General features: G+C 47.5%; 1 protein-coding gene across 4 annotated transcripts in view; it reads right to left on the bottom strand.

The window, feature by feature from the left end:
- Positions 1-18,782, bottom strand: part of SMARCD1 (SWI/SNF related BAF chromatin remodeling complex subunit D1) — a 292,989-nt gene extending 274,207 nt beyond the window's left edge. For 2 of the 4 annotated variants that reach the window (XM_069653676.1, XM_069653677.1), the window contains exon 1: positions 18,542-18,733. In XM_069653676.1, the coding sequence (XP_069509777.1) occupies positions 18,542-18,691 (150 nt within the window). In that variant the 5' untranslated portion in view covers positions 18,692-18,733. Of the gene's footprint in view, positions 1-18,541 lie in introns of all 4 variants that reach the window. The other 2 variants (XM_069653674.1, XM_069653675.1) reach the window with 2 other exon arrangements.
- Positions 18,783-25,710: the final 6,928 nt, after the last annotated feature.

Below are 25,710 nucleotides of genomic sequence, written 5' to 3'. Positions count from 1 at the left end.
GCCCGCCTACCATAGGTGGGCCCACACTAGGCAGCCCGACAGATAGGAAACCCCCGGGCGGTATCCCCCTCTTCTGAGGCAATTGACAGTCCACCCGACTGTGCCCAGCCTTGAGTGCTACCGCTGCACCAAGGCCCTCCCAGCCCATGCGACGCCCCCGGATGCGTGGCTATACCTCCTTGAGACACTCCCCCTACCACAATACCAGTACTGGACACAACATTCGGCATTTGCCCCATTTTCCCCCATGCTTGCATGCATTCCATCACCATACCTTTTACCGTCTCCAGGGATGTTGTTCCTCCACCCGCGACATCCACCGTTCTGGTCGCAGAAGTGTTGGGTGGGCTCACTCGATTCCCTGGAGCCTCAGCAGGTGTAGGAGCCGTTAAGGCCGCATCCTCCTGCGCCCTCCCCTTCTGCCGTGGTCTCTTGGTGCTGCTGGCCTGCTCCTTGCTCGCTTTAGCCCTGGCCGTCTTTGTCCTTTTCCTTTTGCTCCCCCGGGTCTCCTCGTCTTCTTCTTCCTCCTCCCCCAGGCTGTGGATCTCGGCCTCGACCACGGTGGCCTCGCTGCCACTGTCCTGAAACATCAGAGGGGAGCTTTCCACCCTCTGGCTGCGCCCTTCCTGGCAAGGTTGGGCCACCATCCTGGACATCCAGTCTGGGCCATGGGTTGCTGCTGCCACCCTGGCCATTTCCATAAATGACGCCAGATCCATTGTTTGGCGGCCTCTCAATGGGTCAGCCACCTGCTTCCTGCTCCTCCTGGGCCGCTCGTTGCTGTTGCCCGTGTTCCTTGTGATCCTCGGGCTCTCGGGCTGTTCTGGTGCCTCTGCTCCTCCGCCGTAAGATCTCTTTCCTTTGGAGGGAGGGCGTGGGCGTCTGCGTGCCCCTGCGCTGGCCCCTCCGCCCGGGACGCTTCTGTTCGTGTGAGAGGGGGGGGGGGGTGGGCTGGCGCTGGGCGGATGCACCTCCGGCTGGTGTTCCCCCTGTCCTGTTCCGGCTGGGTCTTCGACCGGGTTGCAGCCCCGTGTGTCCTAGCCGCCTTTCCTTGCCCCTTGGCCCCTTGCCCTCCCGCCGGCGCTGCACGCCTGTCCTCCGGCTGCTGCTGGGCGGGCTCACCCGCAGCTCCGCTCCGCCTTCGTCGCTTCGTTCCTGGTCCCGGGCTGAGCGCGCCTTCTCCCGCCGCGGCTCCCGATCGGCTGGGCTGTTCCTCCACGCCCGCCGGCTGTCCTCCACCAGCTGTGCGATCCCGCCTGCTGGTTCCTTGCGGTCGCTTCTCACCGCGTTTCCCGGCTCTGCCGCTGATCATCCTTCCTTCTGCTGGGCGGGCGATCCAGCTGCCAGTCCTTCGCCTTTTCCTCCTGCCGCCGCTTTGCGTTTCTCCTTCTCCCGACCCTCCGAGGTCCGATCAGCTGGGCTTCTAACGAAATTCCTTGCACTTGGCGGCTACCGGGTCCCAGTGCAAGAGCGAGATGCCTGGTCCCTGGTCCCGCCTGCTAATATCCTGCAAGCCCCGCCCCTTTCCTTTTGTTTCCCCTTCGCGGGCTTTTGGGCCATTCGGCTTTTGGCGCCGTTCCGCCCCTTTGTCCTTTGCCCTTCCGGGTGAGGGTCCCAGCTCCCGGCGGCATGACCCCGCAGGGGTTACCCTGCTGCCTCCTCCATTTTTGAGGACGTTTTACCATTACTTACACTAGGCAGGGGTTAGCCTAGAGTTCCACTCCCTGCAGCCGATATTATCTTTCTTTCTTACATATCTATGACCTACTAGCCACAGCGCACTCCTACTTGGTATCCCCAAACTCTCTTACCTCATTAACGATTGGTATTGCTTGTTTATTCAGTTTCCATGTGAAACGTGACCAGTGTTTACAGGGCCTTTTGAATTTGATTATTTGTGATTTAGCAGGATCGATGACAATGTCATTGATTTTGGCATAGGTTTCTAGGCCACTTAACATTCTTTGGAGACCGATGGGTGCGTAATCTAGCAGCACTAACTGCATGTTAACTGAATGCTGATTAGTCGTCCACTCCTAGGTGACTCAACCATGTTTCCTGGAAAAGGACAAATCGAAATGACCAAATTGTGATTTCCATGTATTAGTGTCTTTAAACGAGCTGGAGCCACGTGTGTTCCAGCACACCACATTTATCCCATCTTTGGCTAGAAAGAAGCCTTCACTAGACCCACTTGTGTTAGAACCTGGGTGATAATTACTGGCCAGAGGGGACAGATCTTCGATTGTAAGGCAGTGTGCCCCTCTGCTTTCGTCTCCTTTCCATCCTGAATGGACCCAATGCTTGTGGAATATTTGGCTTCCGAATCCTTGGCCTCTCCGGTTTCTGCCATACGTTCCTCCCAGTGCTCTAATTCAGGGAGCGACTCAACCACCATTAGTGCTCTTGCACCCATCCATGACTTTAGCCCCAGTTCGACAATGCGAGCATGTTTCATGTATGGAAATCGTACATATTCAAGGTCTTGGGATGAAAGTACAGTGCTGGTATTTGTTTTTTTAAAGATGGATATGAGGGTGCTCCCATTTAAGGCTCGACTGGCCTTCCCATTCAGAAGCTTTCCATCCAGATTCACGGAATGGCAAAAGGATTGGACTGATTTGTTGTGGTAGTGCGATTGCCTATACTTCATTCTCTTGCCGAGGTTCATTCACTGGCTCTAGGGGGAACAGATGCTTTCCCTTTGCCACCAATCCAATGTTCAGCTGTCTCCTGTCCAGTGGTTTGCGAATTTCGTTCGCTCTCAGCTGGTTGGATTTTTGTGGGCGTTATGGTGTCCGCTGCACTGGGAGGGCTTTCCCACTGTGAAATTTTGTCTTTTTCTTCTAATCTGGGTACTCATTTCAGCTTTGGAAGTTCTTCCACTTTAACATTTTTGCCTATTTTGTCAGTCTGCCATTGAAGGTTAATAGTCGACTGATAGCAGTCCCGGAATGGATTTCTAGAGAGTCCGTTTGCACAGCTTGATCGACTGCCTTCTGAAGTTGGTGTCCTGCAGTGCCCTTCTGCATCTGGGCTTTTTTTTTTACACTTGTCTGCGTGCCAATATTTGAGGTTTTTTTCTGAAGTAGCAATATTTTGCTAATAAAGCGTTTATTTCTTGCTCTTATGTTTTTTATTTTTCTTGATGTGTATGGCATTGTCCATCTTTCCAGGTGTGGTAAATGGTGGAGAAGCTGTTACAGGAGATGCCTGCACGAGAGAGACCAAATCTTCAAGTGCTTCCTTCTTATTTGTTTTCTTTTGGGATACTGCCTGCTCTTGTTCAACTGTGGAGGACGTTTGAGGGTGGCCGATAGCCCCCAAATTGTCAGCTGCTGTAGAATTATTAGTGATCCTTTTTTGCATCCCAGAATCTAGATCATCTATTTGGGCAAGCTGCATGAACTCTTCGAGAACCGATTATGAAAGTGGGGTGTTGTCTAAGTCACAGTATGAGACTGCTTCTGTGATTGGGCCCGGATTGACCCCTTCTGATGAAGATGTCAAAATCTTCTCTTCTAGGGAGATTATTTTCCCTTCTAGGAATCCCATGTGTTGCCATAATGTTTTTATAAGTTTGCACATTGCTCCAATGCTCAATTGCTTCCGTTTTGAGGTCTAAATCACTTTCAGATTTAGGGTCGTCTTGATATTAACCAGAGCTGAGTTGCATTTATACGTTTCAATGGTCATATCCATTAGGGCGCTGGAGTTGATCTGGACTTCATCTTTCAGTAGTTCAAACACATTGTCCAATGAGTTTAAGAAAAGACTCAGGGCTGTCAATTTGTTGTTGTGGACTGTTTCGGTCTCTAGATGGTCAATTATTTGTGTCTTGAATTGGCTTGATTGTTTTTCTAAGCTTCCTTTTTCCCCAGAGCTGCATTCTCATTTGTCTTCACTGCGAGTGTGGAGTCAATGCGATTCTCTGAAGGCTGTGTTATATTGCCAGCGTTTATTATTATTATTATTATTAAATAGAGTATAAGTGAATGCATAAACCTCCATTTGTTCCCTTCCACTGTCCCTTGTGGTTGTAGGGGTGTTTGTGTGTCACCAGGTCTTTGTCAGGTCCTGTACTACTCCTTCTTGGGAATCTTCAATTTTGGCTTCGTCTCGCTGCTGTAAAGGTGGACTCTGGATGAGCCTGTACACTAGGTCCTGCTTCTATCATTGAACTATCTGCAGATGAAGTGTCTTCTAATGTCAACAAAGGATGTCCCTGCACTCTGGTATTTTCGGTATCTTCCAGTGTATTTGTTCACTAGAATTTTCCCATTAAAGGTTTGCTTGCAGGGACTGGCGTGTTGGACTTTATTGGGGTCTGGTCCCAGCTTGTCTACAAGGAAAGATTATCAATTTCTGGGTCCCGTAGGTCATCCTGTAGCAAGCCACAAGTCACTGCGTAAATTATACGAGTAAGGCATGGTTATGAAGTAGATGAATTATTGGGCTTTGTTTGTTTTTGGGTTGTGTTCCTTTTATTCCCGCTCTCTTTGTTGCGCACTCTGGGACGCCGACACCGCCCAAAGAGAGGTTACAGGAGGAAAAGAGGTAAGTGCCATTTGAAGGACTGCCCAAAGAGATTGCTTGCGAACACTCAGTTAGTACGTGGCTGGCTTCTGAGGCGAGGCTAGATTTACTGGGTGTGAGATTTGTCACTTCTGACTAGTTGCCGTAGAAGATGTCTCACTATTGTACCACACCCGGTGCAGCTCAAAAGGAAACAGCCCACAGTCACTACGCCGGGGGGTAATGGTGAGGGGGGGGGGGTCGCAGAAAGCAGAAAGATGTGTGCCTTTAAGAAGCACTACACCTCAAAGTTGATTTTATGCGGTTTTCATGTGACATGTCTCACACGACTGGTATTAAAGGGCAGGAGCCTATACCTTAGGGTGTGCGTGTTCGTTGCGAGCAGAAGAACAGAGGTGATCCTTGTTGACTGGGGCTGGAAGCACTAGTGATCACCCCAAGGGCTAAAGATTAGAGCTTCCTTTTTGCTGGAATATGTGACGGGAGCAGCCAATCCTCGTGACAGTACAGCGTTAAAGGAAATAATACGTCAAAAAGATGTCACTTACGGGAAGTGCCACTGCCCTGATTGTCCACGGGGTACGCTAGTCCCAATTACTGGGATGGTGTCCAAGCCCGGGCAAGCACGTTCATCGTCTTCATCTCCCCAAACTCATAACACACACTGCAGCACGTCCGCATCATCTTTAATACATTATTTTTGTAGTTTCAATAAAATGGGAAAACCTACATAAACAAAATGGTCTACCAACTCAATAGGGATAGTTTCAACATGCCAGGTGTATTCTGAGCCATCCTACGCCGAGTACACTGCATTACTTTTGTTTTATCCGCATTCACCCTCAAAGAGTGGGCATTAGCGAAATTCCAAAATGAAGTAATTAGGCACTGTTAACATATTTGAGTACAGTCAAAAATAAAATCACCCACGTATGCCAACCACATGGTTTTCAAATTACAGATTTAAGGAGAGACAAAAGCAGCAGAAATCAAAGATTCACCAACATCTCATATGTATAAATTAAAAAGGGACGGCACAAGCACACACCCCTGCCTAACACCCCGGTATGTCCCGATTTTCAGAGAGAGAGGGAACCCTGCTGTTCCAGCCTAACCTGAACATTCGATCCTTCATACAGACCAATGATGAGACACAGTAGCGTTTCAGGAATTCCCCAGTTGTCCAATTTGGTCCATAAGAGGCAACAATAGACCGCGTCAAAGGCGGCTACCAAATGGTGGCCAGAAAGATGGAATCATATTTAAAAAAAGGACCATGCCCGACTAATGGCTTGCTTCAAAATAAAACCATTAATAGAGGTTCCCAGGTGCTTACAGAACTGTCTGCCATTTTACAATCCTTCCCGTCTCCAGCTGCCACTTCTCAAGATGAACCAGCAGGAAGACCAAAAAGACCTTGCCATCGGCATCAAGGGTTGAGATGAGACGATAATTGCATGGGTCCGGTCTCAGTCCTTTTTTAAAAACAAAAGCTGTCGACAAGGAGGAAGGAAATTGGCAGGAAGAAACAATCTGGTCGAAAAGGACAGCTAAAATCTCTGCCCATATCTCGGGGCATCCTTTAAATAGTCAATTGGACAACTTATTTGGGCCGGCGAGGCCCTTGAGGTGCATATTGTCCTGCAGAAACAACGGGAAGAACCCAATTACTTTCCGTGCTATCCACTTTCCAATACCTGTTCCCAGCTATACCACTAGGTAGGGAAAATAAAGCTGTAAAGTGAGTTAACCCAGGTCGACTCGGAAATAGTATTCAGTAAACTAACCGATTCAGAGTTATCCATATCGTTAAATGTCTGCCAGAAGGACCTGGAATTTTTTTGACCAAGATAGATGGCATATATTCAGCTTCATTTTGATGTCTTAGAAATCAACCCTCTAAATCAGCAGTTTTTGTATACCTGGTTAGCTTTTCTAATATTCTTATTTTTTCTGATACTGAAAATATAGTAGAGGATTTCTTTGTTGCTGCAATTGCAGCCCTCAAGATCTGTTTCCGTGCTGCGACCTCCCCATCATAAATATGCTGTTGCCTTCTCAAATTAGTGGCATTGCAGTTTGCAAACATGCAGTTTACAGAAAGGGGCAGTCTGGCAGTCCAATCAGGAAATCCAGCCCCCCATTGGGACTTGGTTCCTTTCAGGCAAGGTGAAATAAAAAGGGCTGCACAGTTTTGGACTCCTCCCTTGCTTCCTGCCTTCTCAGACACTCGCTTTGGTGGGGAATATAAAGGATTCCTGCCAAAGACAAAACTCCCACTAAGGTAATTCCTGCCTAGAATGGCAGGTGTAGACCTCCCAAAAAGCAAACGAGAAATGGCAAAAAAGGTGCCCATCATTCTAGCAGAATGGTGGCCTTCCTGTGCATTACCAGGGCAGATTTAACAGCCTGCGAGTTATAAGGCCAAAAAGCCCCTACGGTAAAACCACTGTCACCAGCAATTCAAATAAACTTGAAATTTTAACAAAACTGTTACCAGGTAATAGCAAGAGATATATTGTACCCCACAGCCCCCAAGACCTCCACATATCAAAGCAGATGTGAATCCCACTTTACTTTTTGGGAACAGTAGTTCACCCAAAAAATAATAAGAGAATTAAAAAGTAAGTCACTGCATTTAAAATGCTGTGTGCTGCCATAGTACACTACAGGCAGCCCAAAGTTATAGGAAACTAACTCCAATCAAGGAGAGACACAAAAAGGTCACCCATTTAAACAAAAAAAGTTTTTAAAAGGGGTACAAGACTAGGTGGGGGGGGTTACATAGGGAGCACACAGGGACTTTGAAGAGCTTCCCTGAGGTGGCGTGTGGTGGAGTCAGGCTCCAATTTTTTTGGGGGGCTGATGGGGCGGCCAGATTACCGTTTTGAAGGCTCATCATCATAGGGTACATTGACATCAGGCGGGCACCACCTTACTTAAGTGAAAAACGGAGGAGGGTTGGGACATTTTGCTTTGTCCGGGACACTGCCAAGGCTGATTCTGATCAGTAGCTTAGGTTATAAGCTTATTGGAGGTTGTGATAATATGGTCTTGGAGGAAGATTTCTATGGCACGGTCAAGGAAAGGGAGGGAAATGATAGGTCAGTAGTTTGCCTGGTGGACTGGTTGTAGGGTGGTTTTCAAAGGTAAAGGGGAATGTAGCACATCAGTGTAAGAAGTTGCTACAGGGCAATATGTGAGTGGGGTTGGGGGAGAAGCAGAGACGAGAAGTTGAAGCAAGTGATTTGACCGTTTTGGACGCTTTGTTTCTACAAACTCACAGAGATGTATCTTTGTGCATGTGTATAATATGGTATTTATAACGCGCCTTTACACAAGTGTTTCAAGGCGCGACAAGGCAAGGGAGGGGAGGGGAAACAAGGTGAGGACAAGACAACTATCTTACTAGGCCTAGTGACATTGAGATTGCGCAAGTGCAGGGGAGAGGGAAGGGGAAAGGTGCCAGAGGAAGGGGAGAAGAAGTGCAAGATACAGGATCAAACATCAAAGAACAAGTAGTGCCGCCAGCAGGTGGCAGTGCAAGGTTAGGTGCAGGCAATTAGTGTCGGATAAGTGCAGGTAGGGGGACTGTAGGGATGCACATCCCTACAGATAAGGTATGTATCTTGGCTTTAAACGCATGTAATTAAAGCCATTACGGAGCATTTAATTTTCTTCTGTGTACCGTTTACGCTGTATTTATTTTCATTAAAAAGCATACTTTCCTCCACTAGATGGCAGTAGAGGGCAATAATCTCCATATAGGAGTATTACACAACTTCTTTTATTAAATCACTCAAAAGTACAGTGGGGTTAACTAGTTTTTTGGGACTTCTAATTTACCATTCAGGCTTAACATGTTGATGTAAGGATTTATTATACAATTTTTTTGGTGTTATTATGCAATTTGTGTTTTTGGAAGTAAACACTTCAGGACATCATTATTGTAGGCCTTGACATCCAAACTATTTGTACTGAGTAACACTTGGAAGGTATGTGGTGAAATTTGCAGAGTGGATTAAAATCCCTGCTTCACCGTTAAGCCAAGGTTTGTGATCCTGGTCCCCTGTCCCCATACTCCACCCTGCCTCCCAACCCATCTGTCCAGCCATCCTACCCCCTCCTTTTTGGATGCAACCAGAGGACCACTAGCTCCTTTTTTCCCCCCTTCCACCACTGATGTGATTAGCGGTCATGGGCTGAATTTGCTGTGATGCGTGTTATGTCCAAGATGCAGATTCTTGGCTATCTAGGAGGAAAATTATCGGGCAATCAAGACTGCTCTCCTAGGATGGAAGTAGAAGATGGGGGAAGGCACAGACAAAGTCTTTAATACTCGAGCAGTTCATGTGAAGTTATATTAAGCAAGGAGCAAGCTAAGAGACAAACTTTGTCATGTGCATTATATAAATGGTCACTAGTATTAATGCTACAGGTCGAACAGTGGAACAGAGGGCAATCAGGCTTTTTTAATAGTAACTAGTTAGAAATAAATCACTTGTAGTAGCAATTTCTATTTTTGCTAAAAAGGCACATTGGCAAAAGTTTTGTCCAGGATCACACACTTTAGTGTTGAAGTAGGGCTCTGGGACCAGTCTTCAACATATGCACTTGCCTGCATTTCTTCCCAACTAATTGCCAGAATTATGGTTTTTGGCTTTGTACACAAACAATAAACCAGTAATACTATAAATATGCCTACCATAATGCAATTCAGCTTGCATGCACTTTTTAGTTATTTGAAGTGATATTGCTAACTAGTGTCTGGCGATCCACATTAATTTCATGCAGCAGACAGCGGGAAAGGTAGATAAGCAGTTTGTTACTTTTGCTAAGATTATGTGTGCAAGTTCCTGTAAGTAAATCATATGCCAACAATTGCTTACTCACACTCGCTCTGCAGGCAATACATCAGTCTCAATCTATAGTAGGTCTTAACAGAGTTTCTAGGCTCTAGAATTTTGAAAATGAAGCCGTGTAAGTACGAGGTACTTGTAAGTTATTTTAATGCAGAATATTTTCCACCAGTGTAATAAAATATTTAAAGCCAAGCCAGACAACTTTGATCTACAACTCTTTTGGGCTACAGGTCTGATTTTACGTATGCATTGGGTGCATGTTGGATACGTTTTACTCTCTTGCAGAGGAGAAAATTATTTTTACTCTCTTAAAATTGCATTTATGCTCTAATTTGAAAAATCATGCGTAAAATACTCCCACCTAAAAATCTTATCTGGAGCACTGGGGATGCAGATACAGACCCAAGTGCAGGGTTGCCATGAGACAGTGCAGTATCAAACAGGAGATAAGCAGGGAAGAGAGCAGGCAGAAGCAAAGAGGAAAGTCTTGAGATGCTTTCGGAACCGGAGATGGTTCTACTCAGTTTCAGAGAGGCTGTTCGAAAGGGAGGCGCCAGCCGAAGAGATTTCCGCCCCCAACTCATTGCTTAGAAAAGCACCTGACCCTCAAGGAGTTGGAGGAACGAAGAGCTTGAGTAGGAAGGTACTTCCGAAGAGTGAGTTGGAGGTATTGTGGTTCCAGACCCCAGGAGGCCTTGTGGACAATGCAGAGGGTCTTGAACTTGATCCTTGCAGCCACTGGGATCAAATGGAGAGATTTCAGGGCTGGAGAGATACGATCCCTGAGCTTGAGGCCAAGGACAAGGCTCGTAGTCCTGTTCTGGATGGGTTGCAGAGGACGGAGAGTAGAAGCAGGCAGATTTAAAAAAAAGGCTGTTGCAGCAGTCCAGCATACAGAGAACCAGAGCTCTGGAGACAGACAGCTTCTGGGAGAAGGAGAGGAAAGGAAGAATACCTCCGAGGGGGTGCAGTTGGTAGTTTGACCTCTTAGACACATCAAGGATGTGAGGAGCGAATGAAAGGGTGGAGTCGAAGATGACCCTGGGGTATGTATATGTGAGCGTACTTGGGTGGTGGGGGGAGAAGGGGACAGAGAGCTGGCCAAGGGTTTCCTAATGGAACACAGGGTAAGTAGTGGGGCAGAGGAGGGTAGGGGAGATTATGTTGGTTGCAAGGGTGTCCCACTCGTAGAAAGATTGTGGGGTGGGGAGGCGCACAAAGGAAACAATTCCCTGCAGCGCCGCGATTGATCTCAGAACTGGAATTAGATCAAATCGGTCTGCGGGGAAACAACGTATAACGATTTGACAATTAAAGTAATTTACCATTCTTTAAAGTGGCTTGTAGAAAATTAAGAATGTCGTGGAAGAAGCCAATGGTGAGCTTTTGGAATTTGTGCTAGGAGAGGATATTGGGGCTGGAGTCTCAACTTAATTTGGTGAGTTCTGGGTTATTGGGGAATTGTTACTCTGGTCAACGTGGTTGATGGGAGATTTTTCGACTGAGACACGAGGGTGGAATGTTTTGATGCACACGAGTGCCTCAAATAAGTCACTGCTTACATTATTGGCCTCAGATGGTTTAGAAAGGAAAGTCGTTTTATGCCTTGCATGTGGCGAGCAGAGGTTGCCAAACTTCTAAGAAAAAACATGCAGGTGGAGCCCACTTCTTGGTCCCTGAGCCCAGGCAAAACAATCTTGCCTTCAAAAAAGCTTTAAAATATATAACACATGGCTCTTACCAGTATAACAATCCAATGTATACATAGATCGAATAAGCTACTCTCTGAGGCACACACCGGCTACTCCCTGAGGCACACACCAGCTACTCCCAAAGGACGGACACACTTTACAGCAATGGGACATCAGAGACAAGCCCCCTACCAATCCACATATCCAATACTCTTACCAATCCATCCACGTCACCCTCCATATGCGCATCATCCCCAATCAGACATCCACAATAGTAGCCCCGTTTTGACCATCAAAAACAACTCCATTCACACCTCTAATCAACATCACCCACAACTGTCAACGCTATGGGGCTCATAACCATCCCAGGAAACATTTACCCACATAGATCCACAACACCATTTACTTCAACACTAACATTAAGGCACAGGTGAAGGATGCAGACTTGAGAAATAAATAAATTCTGTAATAAATCTATTTGTATAGAGCTTTCATTGCACATTTGTATACAGCATTATCACCCAACCAAAATTGGCACTCATTTAAAGACCACAGAAAGAGGACAGGCTGAGTTGGCCTTGCCGGGACACATACCTTCAAACTTCAGATCATGCACAGATCTCAATAGTTACTGTTTAATCTGTGAGCTATCTAACCGACAAGCCACACTCCACAAACTCCAGATAACAGAATTCACATTCCGGTATTGTGGAAAGGTGTAGCCTCGGCCAGACTACTCTTGACCATCCAGACCACTGCCACGTCCGATTGGTCAAGCAAAGTGCAAACACTGTGCATAACAAATGTTGTTTACACATGGTTCAAAACTGCTGTGAGCTATACACCTCCAGCTTATAGCCCAGAAGACTCTGGTTAGCTCGAACACCAAGAGCGAACAGGAACTACTTGTGAGACCCTTGGCCAACTGATGTTGCAGGAACACAGCTATGTGAAATGCTTACAAAAGGAGCACAAGGAGACATGCAAATGCATAATGGGTCATAAAAAATTGATTTAAAAAAAAAGGTATAGTTTGCGCGTGGAAGTTACTCTGTGCCCCAGTTGCTGCTTATAGGGTGAACGGTGCCCCAGGAGCTACCTTTAGCTTGTACTCATCTAATCTTTATTTCACTGCCCAAGAACGTAATATGCCCAATCGACTTGCAGACAGCATGATCCTAAAAGAGGACAATTTTTGGTATTTTTCTTTAGCAAAATTGCCTTAACAAAAGAAAAGAGAAACATTACAAAATTCACTGCACAGTAATTAAAACATAGAGGAAAACACTGTCACAATAAAAATCTGCTTGCAGTACCATGAATTCTATAAAAACGTGTAAACAGTTACATTTTATTGAAAAAAAATGTGGACACTAAAAGATTGAAAATCCCCAAGACAAACAATGTCATCAGTTACGACCCATATCACAATCCAGTGCAAAGAAGTTATATAGTGCCAATAGTGAAGCTGTAGTTCAGCTGCAGACAGTTTATAAAACCTACCACAGCCAACACCATTGACGTGGTCCAACCCGCCAAACAATCATTCCAGAAGTTGTCTCTGCCATCAGGGTATTGCACATCAATACATTTTCTAAAATAAAGTGTACTCTTCTCTGTTAATGCAGGACCCAATTAACAAATGTTTTAAATGCTCTTCCCAGACAGACCACAGTATCAGCAGTTAGGAGATTCTGCCGAGCAAAAACCATATCTGATCATTATTTGTTTAGTGTAATAGCGTTTCAGGGAAAGTTTTAATAAGGACCTAGGGGGGCTAGCAACGTGCTCCATAGCATGATTTAATGATTCATTACCAAGCATTTCCCCCAATATGCTGATCCAATCACGGTGGTACAATGTTAACTTTACTTTTACTGGATTTGCGATGAAATCATCATTTGACATTTCCAATTCCCTCAACAAGTTCAAACAATACTTGGCCAATTCATTCATGGTTTGCAGATTCCCATCCCTGATCAGATTATCCAAATCCAAATAAAGAGACTCAGTGACAGGACCGATAATATTTCAGTACAAAGTTAAAAGTCTCCAGTCTGCGCTGCTTGTCAATGAGTTAATGCAAAGTTCATATTGGATTGCCTCCAACGGAACTGAAGTCTGGATGTTAAGCACACAACGTCAGTTGTCCTCTAGTGTGGTTAAAATGTCCACCACCGAAAAGAAATGGATCTCATTCCCATAACAAATCTTTGGAAGGATCTTTCGATCAAAATATTTTAAGATGGGAAATTAAAGAAAAATGTACCAAATTGGGCATCCAACCACATCATTTTCAGATAATTCTACTGGTAGGTTGAAATCCACACAATTTCCTCTTGGGTCTTATCGATTTCTGGCACAGTTACACTGCCCGCAATCACAGCTTCTGGTGTGTCGGCCACAGTTGCGATCACAGAAACATTTAGTTCAGTAAAGGTGGAAATACCAGTAGCAGAGTGATTAGACAGTCTCTCTCAAATAGCTGTCAAAGTTATGTGAAGTAAAGACATCACTAACACCTTCCCCCTAAAGAAGCTCCATCCGCTACCGCCCAGGCGGGCTCAGTCTGTCTTGTGCAATATAACCACCATCCTGGATAGCCAGTGAAGGGGTGACCATTCCAAGACTTTGCGACGAGGGGCATTCCCCCGAACCTCCAAGGAACTCCTTCAATTTATTTTGCACACCAAAATGCTCACATTTGAATAAGCGGGATTCCAACATGGAAGAATGAATCCTGGACTCTGTTTTCAAACCCTCATACAAAGAAACCACGGCACAGAGAACTTGATTAATGTCTGATTGTAGACCCTATCGCCCTTCAGTGGCGTGTTCACAGATTTTATTGTCCTCGCTTTCCCTATTGAGCAAAGTGGACAAACGTCCTCCCGAGGTGGAGTAGTAAGTAGTGATGGATGAATCAGAGTCATACACTGACTTGCCCAATAAATCAGGGGTACGGTTAAGAGAATCACGATTGTGTTTCAATGGACACAGTACCAGCTTCTCAGCAAGCCATGTCAGAACTGGATTCAAACATTTGATTGTTGGGGTGTACATGTTACCGTCTTTTGCAAAAGAAGGGTGGGGGGGGTCAGTGGTATTCCGTAGGACTTTGGTACGTATGTTACACCGGACCGACGGGCCTTCCACAGGAGAAAGTGGAAGATAGGTGGCCATTTTTAGACATGCTGGGGATATGTACAGCATCATCAAAGGCTTTGCCCAGCTGCATAGCTTGTACATACGAGAACTATAGGAGTCTAGAAGCATGTTTTTCTTTTTCTATGTAAAAGGTTAAGAAAACCAAGTGACAGAACAGCCCTCTACGTAAAGTTTCACCCACAGAAACTATAGTTCAAGCGCTCGCCTGGAAAGATCCACAAAGCAGGTACAATTCAAGAAACAGTAGATCTATAGACTTTAGGCAAAACAGTCCACACACACAAGCTGTAATTGCTGGGTAGTTTTAAAGAGTAACCGGCTCTGCTTACTGCAGTAACCGGATCAAACGTCTCAGTGCGAACCTTGGCCTCACTGGTCAGGCGCTGGCGTGGCTGACCTCCTTCCTCTTGGACCAACCCTCTCAGGTCCAACTTGGGTCCTTTCTCTCCACTACCTCTCTTTCCACATGTGGTGTTCCCCAGGGCTCTATCCGGTCACCCTGGTTCTTCAATTACTATCTGGCTCCCCTGATCTCTACTTTCTCCTCTGACTTTCAGTGTTATGCAGATGACACAGAGCTCTTTTTCAGGCTACCCTCAACCGCCTTGCCCTCCACGTTCATTCCTGTCTGTATATCCGCTATTTGGGGATGGTGCACTTCTAACAAACACTCCCTTAATGCCAGTAAGACAGAGGTCCTTCTCATTGGGACGCCTACTCCCGCCTTTTCTCTACCTCTCTGGCTGCCCTCTTTGGGACCCCCCCCCCTCCTCCGAGGCAAAAAACCTTGGCGTCATCATCGATTCCACTCTCTCCACACACATCACAGACCTTGCCAAGAAAGCCCACTTCCAGCTGCTCCTCCTCAGAGTTATGTTACCTTTTCTCACTTGTCTCCAGAGCTCCGATTATCTCTAGGTTGGACAATTGCAAGAGCCTCTTTCTCAATCTTCCTAAGTCTACTCTTACTTAGCCTTAGCCTCAAGCCAGGGACCGCATCTCTCCAGCTCTGAAATCTCTTCACTGGCTCCCGGTGGTCGCAAGGATCAAGTTCAAGACTCTCTGCATCATGCAGAAGGCTTTCTGAAGCCGTTGTCCTCGCTATAGCCAACACTCTCTTCCTAAATACCTTCCTTCTAGAGCCTTCCGCTCAGCTACATCGAACTTTCTCTCCTCTGCAGGTGCCTCCCACTGGAATGGCCTCTCTGCCCCTCTCAGACTTGAGCTGGATCACCGGACGTTTGGCTCAAGACCTTCCACTTCTCCTCTACCAACCTACCCGTCTGCTCGTTCTGACTGGTGGCGTGGTTGCCCTCAGATTCACACAGGGTGTCCCCTCCCCCCATTGACCAGTCACCCTGCAATGCCTTCTGGCCCACCCAGCACTTCGGGTCTGGGACTACACCTGTGTAGTCCTCCGCCGTACTTGCACTTAAAGCCCTGCTGCCCCAACTGCATTTCCCCTTCCCTGCACTTTTCTCCTCGTCATCTCCCCCTCTCCCCTGCACTTTCACTTTGCACGATCTGAATGTCAGAAGGCCTAGCAAGATCGTTTGTCTCGTCATCCCTCTGTCTCCCCCTCCTTTGTCTTGTGGCGCCTAGAAACACTTGTGTAAAGGCGCGTTAATACAACCTGCTCTTGCTGCTCCCAGTGCAGCATGCATTTATTCATGCAGGAAGCTCAGGGCAAAAGATCCACCCACAGCTTCAATCTCCAAGCTGCCTCTTCACACTGCAGCAAACTGCTCTTGTCGCTGCCACTCTTCGCGCTCACGAAAGAGGACTAATTCAGCACAAATGAAATGGGTATACCTCTTTTGGACCGCCACCACTCCAATTATGCAACCTGACCCGTCTGAAGCACTTCCGACAACAAACTGCAGAAACTCCTCCAGTGCAAAATGGACTGGTTACCTCTGTTGCATGACACAGACAAGCAACTGCCACTTGTGAATGAACATCAAGAGTAAAACTGAACGCATAGATGTAAAAATGCATTTCATACAGGACAGCACACCACCACTGCGATGCTGTATGGCAACAGTTGCTTCAGGATTATAACAGGTGCATGACATGCAGAACGCAGCTAGAGCAAACGGGACCCTTACAAAGTGCGGAAACAAGTGCATCTCACAAAGACACATCAGTGATACTAAAAAGGTGACATACTGCAAGGCAAAAACGTGCACCTCTCACAGGACACTACTATTGCAATACTGAACGACAGGACTCATACAGCGCACCTCACACAGGAGAGCACAACTTTAGGGGATTTACGGTGCAATACTAAAACAAGCGCAACAAACCACCAAGCTCATATTGAATAGCAACCCTCATGACAGAGCTGAAACAAGTGAGTGTCCAACATCCTCCTAGGATATCACATCTTAGAATTCATGTTCGAGGATATGCTTTATTTCACGTTACCCTCTTTTCCTAAGAATTAACTTATTTACCAGCACCCTTTGCAATGGGTCACGCTCATTAAGCTTCACACGCAGTTTACCAAGATAGCCCCCATACCAGTGTAGCTAAAGATATTAGTGTGCAGACAGCATCAACGGCTCTACCAAAACCAAAGTAGACCAGAGCCTTAACCTTCCCCCGATACTCCTGGTCATGCAGTCAAATAATGGAATCAAATTTGACAGTCATGGGGCCCAGCATGGATAGGGATTGCTGGAAGTGGTTTAGCTCATGCTTGTATCCTAGAAGGCTGTGGTTAACTAGACAACTACTAGGAGCTAGACTGGACACCTCATGCCACCAAACGTTGGCATACAACATAACTGACAATAACGAATCTTTTAGGAAAGTGTATGAAGGTGCACCAGGACCCATAGCCAAGACATCTAAAGCATAAGGGGTCATATGTAATGAACAAAGAAACATCATTTTGATCTAATTTGTAGAAGCCATTTGCAGCATGCTATACACAAGCTCCTCGTTCACTAAGCAATGCCAGACATTCCACTTATTTCCTGCAACAATTTGATTGTCAAGGTTTTCTGGCCTATAGTTGTCAGCCTTTTCCCTGGTCCTGCTTTTATGTAATAAGACCATGTGTGCACCTAATAGTACAACCTTTACCAATGTCATATACGTTGATACTCAAATATTGGCTATTGTCCCGTTGAAATGTACCTCTTCTTCATAAAGCAATATATAGGCTAAAATGCCAAACATCAATCTCAAACAGTGTCACGGTTATATTACACCCACTAAAGCAAAAACTAATTTGGGTGGGGAGATGACGAGGGAGTTGAAAATAAGACATGAAGAAACTGACCAATCATTACGTGGATCCAGTGCTCGAGTAGTATGCATATACTGTCTGAACAAAGCCTCCAACATAATCGACATGTACAACCAATGGCAACAGTTTACTTGATCTTGCATTTGTTAAATGTGTGGAGTAAAAAAGTGGGAAGATGCTTCAAAGGTCATAGAGAAAAAAAAACGATGATCAGAAGGCTCGACAAAGGGCTTTGGTGACGTGCAAGTGGGTGATCCAGATATAATTGGGGTGGGCGAACAACAGGATCATGGAACATACATGCCAGCGTACCCAATACCATTCGGGAGATGCTAGTCCAGTTCGGAGAGAAGAAAAGGCACGGATAAGTGTTAATGCTTTGGACAGTAGAGTGGGAGAGATTGCCAACATAAAGGTACACGGAAGGCAAATAAGTATTACTTCAAGAAAACTTGGTTTATTATGAATCATGGTTACCACCGATGTAAAGTACACTCGCGATACACAAGAAATCCAACACCTTGGCTAAGAAATGATTAGTTAGAGCGACATGGCAAGTACAACAAAATATGTTTTTTGAATATCACAGGCGTGGCATGATTGAACCATACAAAATACACGTTACGTACATTTTTCTGATATACGAAATAATGTTCATATGCTTCCCATTATTTCGCAGGAATTGTCATTACCATCAATTAAGTACACGAAATGGTCTCTAAGTAGCAATGTATTATATTTTATTCCGCTACCATTTGAGCAATAACAATATAACGCGTTCAAATATACATAATCTCGCGCCCTGATAAAGTGCCTGCACGTCTGTAGCCTTATGTCGATTAGGGCCCCAGACCCCAGTGCACACAATCCCCCTGTAACCTCACCCACTAGATATAGCTCCTACGAATCTTCCACCTTCTCTTTCTTTTCACTATATAATGTGTATATTGTCTTTTTTTCTCTTATGTGTGCACATAAACGTCACCACATTTTATTCCACTTCAGTTATTCCTGAAGCCTCTCCTCACCGGGTATGCAGCGCCGGGCATGGGGGAACGATACATGCCCTGCCCGGGGGCGGGCCCCATGCGTACAGGGGCTCCCGCTGTCCCTGACCCTAGCGCCGCACCACCACCACCACTCGGAGGAGCAGACTGGAAACCTGCCCGAGCCGCCATCTTCTCGGCCAGCTGCACAATGGAGCGGAACCGGAAGTGACGCGAGCCGCAGGGTAGAGACTAGAAAGAATCTTAACTTGTAGAGGTAAAATAGGGTAGTGTCTAGTTCCCATCCGAGAAACGGACCATAGCAACGCCACGCCTACTTTTGGCACGTTGTGTTCCCCACCATGCACGCAGCGTCCGACGTCATCTTGTCCCTCATCTTGAGCGGGAACGGCTGCTAGGGTAGCCGAACATGTGTGCTTTTAAGTGGCTGACTTTTAAATCTGCATTTTCTTGGAGATACCTGATAAGTTAGTGTGGAAGCCAGAGGCTCGTGCAAGACACCAGATGAAGCTGGGGGAGCGGAAAATTACATTTACTTTAAACATAATTTTCATTTATTCAACGTGAGTTACGTGACAGGGATAGATGGCTGATAAAAAGAACCTGTGGATGGGCCAGGGACAATCAACGTGACAGGGATAGATGGCTAAGAAAAGGAACAGCGGATGTGACAATCGACGGTGTCCAACTGAACAAAGAGGGCTAATGAAACAGGCTAATTAACAGAACTAATTTAAAGGGGAATTTAATGTTGATGTAGGAATAGAGTGTGCTTGGGTTAACAAATAGTGGGTAGGATTGGGTGATTTTAGAGGGTCTGCTGGGTATGGTTTGGGGAAGGCAAGTTGGCATATTGGTGGTGGTCTGCAAGGGGATGTGGCATCTTGGTGTTGGTCTAGAGCAGTAATCTTCAAACTGTGGGCTGCCCCCCCCCCACCCTCTAGGGGTGCCTGAAGGGTGTCTGAGGGAGGTGAGGATGTGAGGCTCCCCCGAAAGGGAGTACAGTGACTGCTTTTAATGGAATATATAAGCAGAAATGGCATCTGGAGGACCCAACAGCAATATATTTTCTCCAGGGGAGGGCTCGGAAACTCGGGGCGTAGTGTCTGGAATGAAGGGATGTCTGGAGGGAGGGATAGGGGCACATTGGTCTGACTAGAGGGAGGGATGGGGCATCTTGTGTTTGGGTCTGAAGGGTGGCAAGGGGCATCTTGGTGTGTGGAGAAGGATGGTGCATCACAGTGTTGGTCTGGAGGGCAGGATGGGGGCATCTTGCTGTGGGTCTGCAGGGAGGGATAGAGGTACATTGGTCAGGGAATAGAGGGAGGAATGGGGCATCTTGTGTTTGGGTCTGAAGGGTGGCAAGGGGCATCTTGGTGTGTGGGGAGGGATGGTGCATCTTAGTGTGGGTCTGGAGGGCAAGATTGGGGTATCTTGGTGTGGGCCTGGGGGAGGGATATGGGCACACTGCTCTTGGACTAGAGAGAGGGATGGGGGCGTCTTGTGTGTGCGTCTGAAGGGTGTTATGGGGCTTCTTGGTGTATGGAGAGGGATGGTGCATCTTGGTGTGGGTCTGGATGGCAGGCTTGGGTCTGGAGGGAGGGATGGGGCACATTGGTGTGGGTCGGGAGGGATGGCCACATTGGTCTGGTTCTGGAGGGAGGATGGAGCCTCTTGGTGTGGGTTTGAAGGGAGGCATGGTGCATCCTGGTGTGTGGAGAGGGTTGGGGGCATCTTGGTATGGGCGTAGCGGGAGGAAAGGGGGCATTTTGGGGTCTGGATTGGAGGGAGGGGGCAACTTGGTGGGTCTGGAGGGCAGGATGGGGCATCTTGCTGTGGAGGGAGGTAGCATAGTATGGGTCTAGAGGAAGGGATGGGTCATTTTGGTGGGGTCTGGAATGGAGGGAGGGGACATCTTGGTGGTGTCTGTAATGGAGATATGGGGGCATCTGTCTGTTGGTCTGGAGGGTGGCATGGGGCATCTGTGTGGGTCTGGGGGTTGAATGGGCCATCTGGGTGCGGGTTGGGAGGGTGAGATGGGACATTTTGGTGGGGCTGGGTCTGGAGGGTGGGATGGGGCATCTGTGTTGGTCTGGAGGGTAAGATGGGGCATTTGTGTGTGGGTCTGGAGGCTCTGGTAGGGGTTCTTGGTTGCCAGAGAGAGGATGGGGCATCATTCATGGTATGGGTCTAGAGCAGCACTATTCAAACTGTGGGTCGCGGCTCTGCTTGGGGGGAGCCGGGGCACGGCCGCTTCCCTTGGGTGTCGTGAGAGCCCAGCATGAAATGTAAAAAAATGACCATGAAATGTACAAAATAAAAAAAAATGGGCAGGGGCGGCTCACATGGTCGGGCCGAAGCATGACACTGACTCAGACACCAATGAAAAAGTGGCCCGCACTTGTAAATGGATATTAATTCACAGACTTTGAATAGTACCCTTGTGTTAAAATTAAAAGTACATTGTGATATTTATAGAACAATTATTCAGCAACAATGGTCAAAATTACTAACTACATAGTGAAGTAACTCATCAAACTGGCCCACATTAGCCAAAAAGGTGGCACATTTTGACTGGCCCACACTAGCATTTTGTATTTTTGGTACAGGCATTGCCCTATAGGCCAGTCCGAGCCTGGCGGCTCACCAATAATGGCGGGGGGGGGGGGCAAGCCACCCACCCAGTGGCCCCCTCACCCTTTATGGAGGAGCTAAGGAGCCAGCCCAGTGAAACAATGAGCACTCCCTCAGCTGCTTTTTGCAGCTGAGGGGGTGCTACTGGGCTGGCTGAACTGTCAAAGAGAAACCCTATTTCCCTTTGACAGTTCAGTTCAGTTCCCCAGCCGCACATGCTCACTGAGCCATGCAAGGCTGGGGCGTTTTGTTTTGCCAGCATTGCATAGCTCATTGGAAATGCTGGCTGGGTCACTGCATGTCTGTATGTGCGAGGGGAGCTCCTGCCCCTCCTTGTACATACGGACAGAGCAGCCTAGAACAGGTCGTTTCAGCACCCACATGCAGGCCAATGCAGAAGGTATGTTTATGTTCATTTTTTTATTGAAACATATGTATGGATGCGTGAATGCTTGTGTTATGTGTGAGTTTATGGTGATGGATGCTCGTGTGAATGATAGAGTGATTGCTGTATGAATGTGTGTGTGTGTGTGTGGGTTAGTTTGTTTTGGTCTGTTGATCTGATTTTGGCAAGTGGTGGATAGATGGGGGAAGGAGGGTTGTACAACAAAGGCATTTTAAAAATGCCTAAATGCCTTTGTTGCACAATCCCCCTACCCACCTGCCAAAATCAGCTCTCCTTCTGAGGTGCTGTGGAGCCCAGGGGACAGGGATGGTCTTTTTTTTTACTGGATTTCTATCATAGATGTCCAGTCAAAAATACCATGCTTTCCCCCTTGGCACCCCAGCGCCTTGCATACACACATAACCATGTTGATTGTGTTAGGCCTAGTGGGGCCCAGAGGACAGGGATGGTATATTTTTGCTGTTCATCTATCATAGATGGCCAGTAAAACATGGCATGCCTGCCCCCTGGGCCCCTGCAGCAGCAATTGCAAACTGTTTGGATATTTACCAATTTGTTTTTGAAGAATGCTCTACAATGCAACATTTTAACCCATTATTTTATAAAAAAAAATTCATGGGGGAAACCCCTTCGAACCCCCCTTGATTGGTTCAGACTCCCTCACTGCGCTGGGTCGCTATGGCATGTTTGGGGGAAATAGGTTTGCCCACCAATTCACCAGCCGCCACTGGCTCTCGGACTGTGTTGGGAACGGGATGGGGGAGCCCAGGGACTGTGGTGGGAGCAGAATGGGCGGGGACCATGAGATAGTGGTGGGAGCAGGGTGGGGAGAGCCCAGGGTGTGTGATGGTGTGGGGAGAGCCCAGGGACTGGGTAGGAGTGGGATGAGGGAGCCCAGCCACTGTGATGGGAGCAGGTGGGGGAGCCCAGGGACTATACTGGGAGTAGGGTGCAGTGACGGTGCACAATACATACTGTCCATTTGGCATTTTCTGGGGGGCCCGGCCTGCCCACATTTTGCTCAGGGGGGGGCAGGCCTAAAAAGTTTGAAGACCACTGGCCTAGTGGATTTACAATGTGAGGCAACTTCTTTGATTGGCATGCTCGTCAGAGTCTCATATACAAAACAATCCAGTGTGCTTGTGTATGGAAATCAAACATTTTGCAGCTATCTCTATAAAAAAAATAACACAGAGCGGCGGGTCTGCGGTGTCCCGAACAATTTATTTTTTGCTCAGGGGGGCCTTGGCATAAAAAGTTTGAAGACCACTGGTCTAGAGGGAGCGATGGGGGCATCTTGGTGGGGTCCGGCTTGACGGGTTGGTGGCATCTTGGTAGGGTTTGGATCCGAGGGTGGTGTCTGGAATGGAATGGAGGGATGGAGCATTTTGGTGCGGGCAAAGAGCGAGGGATGGGGGCACATTGATGTGGGTATGGAGGGAGTGATGTGGGAACATTAGTGTGGGTCTCGAATGAACGGATGGGTTTGGGGGCAGACTTCCAATCACCTTAACCCAGAGTAGGCCCACCTCTCAAAAGTGAATGCACATTTGTCCATATGATTTGATATGATAAGGCAGTTATAACGGGCCTATAGACAAGTGTTTCAAGACGAGGCAAAGGAGGGGAAACATAGGGAGGACAAAATAACGATCTTACTACGCCTAGTGACAATGAGATCTCGCAAGTGCAGGGGAGAGGGGAGGGGGAAAGTGCTGGGGGATGGGCAAGTGCAGTACATGGGATCCTAACAAGAAGTAGTGCGGCCAACAGGTGGCAAGTACGAGTGATACAAGTGCAGACAGCAAGTGTCAATAATTGCAGGAAGGAGACTGTAGGGTTACAGATACAGACCCAAATGCCTGGGTTGCCAAGAGGCAGTGCGGGTGTGCAACTGGGCGGGCAGGGACCTGGGCTGGAGTTCAGAGGGTAACCAGGTGGCCAGTGCAGTATTAGACAGGAGATCAGCAGGGGTGAGGAAGAGAGAAGGCAGAAGCAAAAAGTAAGATTTTGAGGTGTTTCTGGAACCGGAGATGGTTCTGCTCAATTTTCAGGGAGGCTGTTCCAGAGGGAGGAGCCAGCCTAAGAAGGAGATCTGCCCCCAACTCGTTGCTTGGAGAATCGACTGACCCTCAAGGAGTTGGAGGTAGAGGAGCGATGAGCTTGCATAGGAAAATATTTACGAAGAGAGTGTTGGAGGTATTGCAGTACCAGGCCTCAGAATGCCTTGTGGACAATGCAGAGGGTCTTCCAATGGAGAGATTTCAGGGCTGGAGAGATATGATTCCTGGGCTTGAGGCCAAGGACAAGTCTTGCAGTCCTGTTCTAGATGAGTTGTAGAGGACGGAGACTAGAAGCAGGCAGATTTAGTACGAGGCTGTTGCAGTAGTCCAGCCTAGAGAAAACCAGAGCTCTGTCAGTCAGCTTCTGGGGGAAGGCTAGAAACGGAAGACTACCTCTGAGGAGGTGCAGCTGGTAGTTTGACTTCTTAGAGACGACAGACATGTGAGGAGAGAAGGATAGTGCAGAGTCGAAGATGGCCCCGAGGTTCTTAGCCTCACAGGTAGGAGCAGGAAGAGGGGCCATCATGGGTGACCGGAGAGTGTCAGGAAAGGAAGGTGCAGGTGTGCCGATAACGAGGATCGCTGTTTTACTGGCATTCATTGGAGGCACACCACTCCTGGATTGCAGGCAGACAATCCAGGATGAGAGAGGGAGAAGAGGTGGCTGAGGAGAGCCTGAAAGGAAGCTGAGTGTCATCTGCATAACACTGAAAGTTGGAGCAGAGACCAGCAATGCAGTGGGTGAGAGGTGTATTAGTTGAACAGCCAGGGAGAAAGGTTAGACCCTTGGGGAACACCACAGGTAGAGAGTGAGATAGAGGAGAGGAAGGACCCAAGTTGGACCTGGGTGGGCCGCACAGAGAGGAAAGAGGTCAGCCATGCCAGGGCTTGATCAGTGATACCCAAGGTATCACAGAGTCGGTGAGCAGGATAGCATGATTGGCTGTGTCAAAAGCAGAAGAGAGATCAAGTAAGGTGAGGACTGTTAGGGAAGATCTCCGTTCCATGTGTAATTTTCCCTCCAGTTGTGTAACCCCAACATTTTGCTTTGTTTAAACACCATAGTCTGACTTTGCCAGAGGAGCACAGCCTTCTACCGCACTCCTCTGGGCTTTTCACACACTTTGTTATGTGGAAACTGACATGCCCTTAAAGACAGTCAGTACTGGGAGACTTTGTTTCCCTTAGTCCTTGTCAATGTTGCAACATTTCTGCAACATGTTACAAGTGCACAATGTACCTTCCAGTATAGTGCACTTGTGTCTTCCTGCCATTTCTAAAGGCTCTAGTTACTCTCAAAGGATTTTTTAGGAGAAGTGCAGATGTGCCTTGGACAGTGCTGGTGGCAGCTTATCTTTTCGTGTATTTTTAACCCTTTCCTGCCAGGTAAACCACAGTTACCGCATTTGGCACAGTTAGGCGGCCTGGCTCCAAAATGGCCACGCCACAAGGTTCTTTGTCCTGTCCTTTGTCCATCTTGCCCCTTCACCTTCCCCAGGTCGAGCCGACTTGGGTCAGTCCTTATTTGGGCATGCATTTTCCTGCGAAGCGCCAAGCTTTCGTGGGCTTCTGCATGCCTTGAGTGTGCGCCCCCAGGATGTGGGCTGGACTATCTAGTTCCAATACACATCCAGGGTGCCAGAGAGTCTGGTGTGCTGTGAATGCCTGGGGCCACCGGGGTCCATGATTGGTCCACATATGGTGTGCCTGTATGTGAGCAGATCTCCCATTGGGTCCTCTTTGTTTTGGTGCAAAGGAGATTTTGGATAAGGACTGGCTGCAAACACCTATACCACGTCGTTCTCTGGAGTTCTCACTGAACGAAGGATAGGATCCAAGTATCCTGAACCTAAAAGCCGAGTCGAGGAACCGCTGGTGACCGGCTGGAAGGTTTGACACCCTGAGCCTGCTGTCGTCCCGTGGGAACTCCTATGCATCTGGTCGTCCTAGAAGGTCTGCGAAGATGCTTCAACCCAATAGAATAGTGGGACCAACTATTCTCTGCACCTTCATCAAAACCTGCAACTAAGCCTTTTCGAAAGTGTCCCTGGGCCAACCAGTGGACTGACCTTCTTTCAAAGAACATC

Source organism: Ambystoma mexicanum, chromosome 3q (assembly GCF_040938575.1).
Source record: "Ambystoma mexicanum isolate Mex_15411 chromosome 3q, UKY_AmexF1_1, whole genome shotgun sequence".
Lineage (NCBI taxonomy): Eukaryota > Metazoa > Chordata > Amphibia > Caudata > Ambystomatidae > Ambystoma > Ambystoma mexicanum.
The sequence above is the reverse complement of the archived record's forward strand: the minus strand, read 5'-3'. Positions and strand labels throughout refer to the sequence as shown.